Source organism: Peromyscus californicus, unplaced genomic scaffold, assembly GCF_007827085.1.
Source record: "Peromyscus californicus insignis strain IS unplaced genomic scaffold, ASM782708v3 Scaffold_5__1_contigs__length_169319896, whole genome shotgun sequence".
Taxonomy (NCBI): Eukaryota; Metazoa; Chordata; class Mammalia; order Rodentia; family Cricetidae; genus Peromyscus; species Peromyscus californicus.
This window is the reverse complement of record NW_026294573.1, coordinates 67,024,725-67,032,521: the sequence shown is the minus strand read 5'-3', so window position 1 is coordinate 67,032,521 and position 7,797 is coordinate 67,024,725. Positions and strand designations below refer to the sequence as shown.

The 7,797-nt window shown below is 41.3% G+C and overlaps 1 protein-coding gene across 3 annotated transcripts in view; it reads right to left on the bottom strand.

Moving 5' to 3' along the window:
• Window positions 1–274: 274 nt before the first annotated feature.
• Bnc2 (basonuclin 2) overlaps window positions 275–7,797 on the bottom strand; it is a 407,225-nt gene continuing 399,702 nt past the window's right edge. For 2 of the 3 annotated variants that reach the window (XM_052717937.1, XM_052717938.1), the window contains one exon: window positions 275–2,600. In XM_052717937.1, the coding sequence (XP_052573897.1) occupies window positions 1,940–2,600 (661 nt within the window). In that variant the 3' untranslated portion in view covers window positions 275–1,939. Of the gene's footprint in view, window positions 2,601–4,089; window positions 4,124–7,797 lie in introns of all 3 variants that reach the window. The other variant, XM_052717942.1, reaches the window with a different exon arrangement.

Sequence of the window (7,797 nt, the reverse complement as noted above, 5' to 3'; positions counted from 1 at the left end):
AGTTTGACAAAATACTAGGGTTTACCCGACCCCACCGCCACCCCCCCCCCAAAAAAAAAGAAAACAAAAGACAATAAAACCCACTCTGCAAGCACACCCCAGCAGTTCTGGCTGTAGACGAAGTTGAGTAAATATCATCATTTAGTCAGTATGCTGTGGTAGCCGAGGCTGCCGATGTGGTTAACCAGCTCAGGCAACGCTGTAAACATCAGAAACAAAACAAAAAGGTTTGGAGCAGTCTCTCCCCCCCCCCCCCCCCAGCCCACCCCTTGTTCTCACTCTCAATTGCTTGGTTTCAGGCTTCCTTTCATTTCTCTGACAAATTCGTGTGGGGAAAGACAAAACACTACACAGTGAGATCCTGTCTTCCTCTCTCCTACCGCTCGCTCAGAGAGGAGTGCTGCTCAATTCAAGTTCAGCACGTGTTTCCAGAGCTCCCAAGAACAGTGGCTGTGAATCGGCTTTTGATTTGGTCTATTAAGCAGGCCCGACTTGCAGTGCTACTGCAGAATTTGTGACAAAATGAGACAGCCAGACAACAGACTAAGCCAGCTCACACTTTTTCTTCCTTTTCAAAGGAGAAGGGCTAGGGCCTTGGAAATGAGTGGTCAACTCTTACTGTATTCAGCTTTGTTCTTTAGTGAGTAATTCGGGCTATTGTGTCCTGAAATATTATCCTGCCTCTACTGAAGAAACGCCTTGGCTGTTTCACGCCACCTTATTTTGTTTTCCTTTTATGTCAGTTAACATGTATGGAGGAAGGATGCAATATTGATTCTAGTAACATTCGGCACTCGAAAGAATCACGTGGTTTTTTGTTTGCTTGTTTTGTTTTTTTTAAGCGGTTTTCTGGTGGCCAAAAAGTTGGCCTGTGGTTGTGTTGAGTGACTAATCGTATTTTCTTTTCTGAAAACTTGTGCAAAGTTGGCAGTTCTGTGTTAACACTAGTACTCTTTGTTTGGCATGTGTGCCCTTTACTGACCAGATCATTTTTACACAAATGGGTTGTTTTTGTTTTGTTTTGATATGAAAGAAAGATACTTACTGAAGTATGGTGATAGTTTAAGGATAAAAAGAAGCACAGATATTACACATCCCCTTGTAGTGTCTGAAAAAGTGCATGGCTGGGTTTATGTACTAGTACAGGACACTTTAAAAATCAGGTCTGTGCTGCGGAGCATGCCAGCACGTCTTCATCACTCTATCTAACAGGGAGTCAAAACGAGACCAGGGGAGTTTTTGTTTTGTTTTGTGTTTTTTTTTGTTTTTTTTTTAAGAAAATGTGCATTAATGCTAACGAAAATGAATAGAACTAGCCAGCAAACTATTTATTTCCTGCATATCTAACAGCTGGATGTAACTGTCAAAACTAAAGAGAGTTCAACAACAATCAATACAACTGTTTTACATCATTGGCCTCTCAAGGCTAAATATTTACAGGTGAATCTGCCATGCTTTAATTAAAGATTCTCTCAAAACCTTAAAAGTTCACAAAAGACAACTATAAGAAGTTCCTTTTTGTTTCTTTTCTCTTTTTTTCCCTTTTATTTTTTATTTTTTTGCAGGCAACAGTCATAAGTACAACAAAATGTCTCTTTGGAGAAGACCAAGAATTATTCTATCAAAATTGGGGCTAGTTGAACACCTTATATGTGTGTTCCTGTGTGTGTTTGTGTGTGTTGAAAGGGGTACTTCTGTTTTTACCCCAAGTAAAAGATCCACCCTCTCCCAAAACTATAAAGGAAAAGAAAAAAATTCAAAAGCACCTAGTGTTTATCATTTTTATCTAAAGAAAAGGAAATATGTGTGTGCACACGTGTAGACATGTACACATGTACACACACATATGTGCCCCGCTATGGGAGCACACACTGGCTATGGCAGTTCAAACATGTAGGCCATCTGGTGAGAGCTGGCATTTGGAGTGTCCGTTCTGGGACTAATCTATGGAAGTGAAGGGGATGTTTTTGTGGAGGTTAGGGTTCTGACTGTGCCGATTGCGGCTCCGTACAGAGGAGAACATCATGTTGCAGCCTGGGACTTTGCATTTGTGCATCTCTCGCAAATGCACAGTTTTGTAGTGGACCCTCAGAGTCCCCTTGTTGCTGTACATTTTGTGGCAAATGTTGCACATGATCCCACCGTTGCTCCCAGACAAGCTGCTGAACATAAGAGATCCTGAAACTTCGGCCCCAAGGCTGCCGGGGAGGGTGGGGGCCTCAGCCTTGTGTGAGGATTCCCCGCTGTCACTGGCCCCGTCAATGTCATCCAGAAGAATCCCCTCGTCGCTGCCCGCATCGGATTCTCTGGAGGAATGGACACTGCTGCTGGACTGGAGGCTGGAGGTGGTGCTCAGGTCGAGGACCATGTAGTCCTCCGCCATGCCTCTCCCATACCCGTTCAGGTGGGAGTCTTCTGTCCCTGCGGGAGAGGAGGCATCTTCCCTGACATCGAGCCCCAGAGGGTGCTGGGCACCATAGATCTTCATCAAAAATTCATCCCGGAGGTCCTTGCTAAGGGAGGGCTGCGATGAGTCCAGGCCCATGTCATCGAGTTCTTTGGTCAACAGTTTACGATGCAGGTTTATGTTGGCACTGTGTCTAGGAAAACAAGAGGGAAGGGGGGGAGGCGCACGGGGAGTGGGGAAGGGTGAGAAAAAGGAGAGCATTTTAAAATTGATTCAACTTTCATTAAGCACCAAATAAGCACATTCATTCCTAATTACACCATTATAAAAGCAAGCATTCCCTATATCCTCAGGACCTGGGATTGAGTGCAGGTGGGAGGTGCAGAAAGGGGAACTTTCCATTGATGTAATTTTTATGAATAAGCTCTTCAAGGGCAGGATGAATGCACACTCAGGCACTCTTTTCTCAATGGCTGTTCCGTTAGTGCATCAGCCACAGAGGACTTCATAGCAGATGTCATATACATAAAATTAGTACAGGATAATAAACATGAAAAAGGGTAAAAGGATGGAAACTCTCATTTTGTCTAAATGGAATAGCCTACATTTTCCTTAAAATCAGAAAAGAACAGCAAACAAGCCTTTTCTAGTACAGCAAATACTGTGAAAAAGATCTGCATTTTTAAAAAGTATATGGTCTACATGTTTAGGTTTAACTTAAAAAAATCATCTTCCCCACTCTCCTATATATTTCATGTTTTAAGTTTAAGAAAAGTCTCAGCAAATTAGTAACTTAAAATAGTTAAAAGGGTTTTTGTGTGTGTGTGTGACATGAATCTTTTTTCAAACCTGTCTGGAACCCCACCCAAATCTAACAGCAAAAACATATTTTGTTTTTCAAAAGTTGCTACATTTTAGTATTGAACTGTCTTCATCAAATAATGCTACTTTAAGGTTTAATTCTTTAAAACATAATCTGATAAATTATTTTATAAAAAAATATAACCTCTACCTCCCCCAACGAAAAAATCCAAAAGGATAAAATAAAAGCACAGTAAGTAAAAAAAAAAAAGTCAAACACAATGACATAGAGTCCCTTTAGTTTACAAACAGAATCCCTGACTTTGACAAGCAAAGCATCACTGAGAGCTTTGCTTGTGTTAAAAAGGTTGAGATTCATTCCCAGAGCATCTATAGGGACCTCATGACTTACAAAGCCCATGTCACTGTTTATCTGAAAACATTGCCTTTGTATTTACACCCCCCACTGACTTTTAAAGCGCCCTTGGGCATATACCTCTCTCCACCTGCAAAGGCTCAGATGTTTGCCAAGTACCTAAATTGAAAGCTACCCTCCAAAAAACAAAGTGATAAAGAAACAGGGAAATAAAATGTGCCAGCACTGGATGCTGGACATCTTTGAGAAGTTAATTGTGATGATAGAAATAACCTAAATGGCCAGCATTAAGTTCATGAGCCCTCCTGGTTAGAGATTCAGAAGTCACTCCAATTGGGAACAAGCATGGCTAACATTTCCTAGAGAAGTGTGAGAGGTATGTGCCTCCAGGGCAAGAAAGGGGGGAGAGGCTTCCCACCTTTCCACACAAGACAATCAGCACTCTGGGTTGAGGGGTGGAGGGCGGCAACCCTCTCCACACTGCACTTGGGAAGGCTGCGCTTACCTTGTGACAATAAGATCAGCTTTCTAATCTTTTGCTAAATCGATCACAAAAGAAAGCAAGAATGAGAGACAGAGAGAGAGAGAAAGAGGGAGAAAGAGAGAGAGAAAACAAATTCACATTCTAGACATCCGGCTTTTGAAAACTTAAACAATAAAATAGGGATTTAAAATGTTGTGATCATAAAATTATTTTCTGTCATAAGTGATCATCTCATATGTTGTCTTGATTTTCAGATCACCTGCATAATCCAAAAACCATAAATCAAATCAATAAACCAAATTCAGAGCATCAGCATCATCCATAAATGAGTTCCAAACAGATGCATGCAGTGTGTGGATCCATGAACGTGGATAAACAGAAGCTGTCTGTCCCCACAGGCCTGTTCTGACATTCCCTTTTCCCTGGCGTCAGATGTCAGATGACTCAACTGGATGTTGCTAAGCAGAGTGCAGGAAATGCCTACCGGGAAGTCTTTCCGATGACATGTGGGGAGACACCACCAGGGTTAGAACAAGAAGGAACGTGGAAATAGTTAAACTGTGTACCACTATTCTATTGATAAAAAACAATCTGCCAGCAGTACGCAGTTCATGAAACCCTATCCTCATTCACTATTTTTAACACCCCACCCTCTTTCTTAGTTTCATTAACACACATTTGACTGCAATCTAGAACTCTGTGTTGTTTCTCACACATCTCTAATTACCACTTCCTAAGTTCACTGCTGAGAAAACAGCAAGCAGCCAGACACACAGAAGCTGCATCAAGACAGACTGACTGAGGAAGACTAAATTAACATTGACAAGAGGGCATACTTATCACCCTGATGGACACCTCTCTGCCATAGGGTGACTCGTGAGTTTACACATCTCCACTGATATGTTACCAGGAAGGGATTTGCTCTTCACTTCTCACGTACAGCAAGAGAAGTCTGTAATCTAATTAGATGATGTACCAGCCCTCAATAGCTGTCAACCAAACGATGTGCAGAAATGTGGAGACCAGCTCTGGCACTAAACCCCACAGTGTCCCTTTTCCGCTGTCAGCAGTACTGTTGGCCTCTGTTAATATAATTACATTGACTTTTATTCAATTAAGTGCCATCCCTCGCTTACAAAAAAAAGCTACTTTATCAATTGATTCAGGTGTAATGTAATAATAAAGATGAACTCATGGCAGTGCATTAACTCTGCTGTTCATAACTTCAGTGCATGGGTTCATTCACGGCAGTCGATTTCCATTATGCAACCACAGTTCAAGAGAATTGATTCTTTTATGTTCATTTCTTAATCTATTTCATTTTTGTTTAATAATCTTCCCAAATGCCATATGCAAAACACATGGCATGGGTACGAGGATAATGGGCTGGGGGAAGCCTGCTGCTTCAGCCCCATGCCTGGGACGTGTGAGTCTCCGACTGTCACGGTGTTGCTGGGGTGGGAAGAAGACGGACAAGATGAGGGACAGCTGGTTACACTACTGGTCCTCTTCCTTAGGAGGTGAGAGTTCTGCCTCTACAGAATGGACAGAAGGCAGCACTTGCTTTTCACAAAGACCTATTGTTAGACCCACCAATCAGTCGATCCAAACCACTGATTGTCATAAAAATGCAGTCCTCATGAGATACAAAGACCTAAGGTTAACAGCAATCTGAGGAATATTACAGGTTTAATTGGATCCGCAAAACTGAAGAGGTAAGAAGAAGACAGACAGACAGAAAGAACTCACTACTGACAATCGGACAGATGCCGAGGGAAAGGAAGCCTCAGATGGGAGCAGGTGACAGCGTGCTGTAAATAGGAAGATCCCAGCATGAGGATCTGCTCTCTAGGGATACACATGCATTGTCGGAGTGAGAAAGAAACCCAGTGTTCCAAACGTTTACCTTGAAAAAGAAGTGAGACTAATAATTAGCTAAAATTTAGACCACATAAGAACATGAAGAATAGCCGTTTCTGTTTGCTTTGATTAGGCAAATGATACAGCTATGAAGAAGAAAATTATTCTCATGGGAAAAAAAGAAAAGAGACAGATAAAGAGTTCATGGGTATAAAGGTAGGAGTTCACACACTAGTCTAAAATTTAGCTCACACTTTCAAGAATATGGACGAGACGCAAGTCAGCCTGTGGTAGATCAAGTAGAAGGCCTGGCACACAGGAGGTAGTCAATCAGTAAAACACAGTCTTGCAGAAGCCTTCCTTCAGGATGCAGAGGATTGTCCTGAGATAGAAGCATTTTCTCCGTCTTTGTAAAATGACCACAGTGACGGAGTGGAAAATAAAGACTCCACTACAGTGTAAGGGACATCACAAAATGTAGGTCCAAACCCTCATCTACTAACCTGGGCTGTGCATAGAGTTACACATGTTCTCTGAATTTCTGGCCTCAACACCCAATCTGCCAAAACTTAAGAGGTCACACACAAAAATCAAAATGAAATAAGGTTTTAGATCCAGGGAACAGTGTCGATACTTAAACTTCTGTCTTATTTGGAATGCTGAATGAAAGGCCTGCCTGTCACTGGATGCATAAGTATCCTGTCCTTTCTGTTTCTTGGAGGAAAACGTACCCGTACAATCACAGAACACGGAAGATGTGTCAAATGCCACACGAGTAAATGCAAGAGCCCTGCGGACAAGGACAAGGGAAGCAATGCTGCTTCGGGCTTTGTTCTCATGACTCATTTTCCCCACTTGCTCAAACGCCCAGGGTGAGCTAACGCAACATTTTACAAGCAAAATTTTAAACAAAAACAGAGTTTGAGCTTGGTTTTTAAATACAGGGGAAGAACAGGTAGTTCTGTTGTTAGTTACTTGTTTTTAAGAAAAATCTTATGATCAGGTTAGAAAATCAGACTGAGGTAATGTGATGGTTAGTCTGGATCATGAGCTTGCAAGCTAGAGACATCTAGAATCATCTGAGAGATGGACCCCTGAGTATGTCTGTGAGGATTATCTTAATTAGGTTACTTGAAGTGGGAAGACCCATCTGCTGTGGGTGGTACCATTCCCTTGGCTAGGAATCCTGGACTGTATAAAAGGAGAAAATAAGCTGGATATGAGCATCCACGGCTCTCTGCTTCCTGACTGGATGCAGTGTGAGCAGCCCTTCCAGGCTTTTGCTGCCCTGACTTTCCTACCAGGAACTCCGAGATAAAGAAAACCTTGCTTCATGAAGCGTCTTTCCCAGGCATTTTATCACAGCAACAGCTAGTCAGAAACTGTTTTCACAAATTCACAAATCAAGCCAATACTTAATTCTTAATTAATTTTGTGCTATTCCAAGCTTAGTGAATTAATATTATATAATTCTTTGGGTAAAATGGAATTAAGTCCACACTTTTGAATTTTTTTATATTTACTTTCTTGTCATCTACCACAAATATATGCCAAATATTCTCAAATAATACTGTCTAAAATGACCACAGTGAAATGTACACAGATTTTTTTTTTTTTTTTTGTGTGTGTGTGTAGTCATCCCTTGATATCATCCAGGGCTTAGTTCAGCACAAACCCAAAACCAAAATTCACAGATTCTCAAAAGTCCCTTATATAAACTGATACAGTATTTGCATCCACACACATTCTTCATTTATAAATTAAGTAATGTCTGTATTACTTATGATTCCCATACAACATAAATGTTTTATAAATAATCATTGTACTGTATCATATAGGAAATGGTGACAAGAAAAATGTCGTTATGTT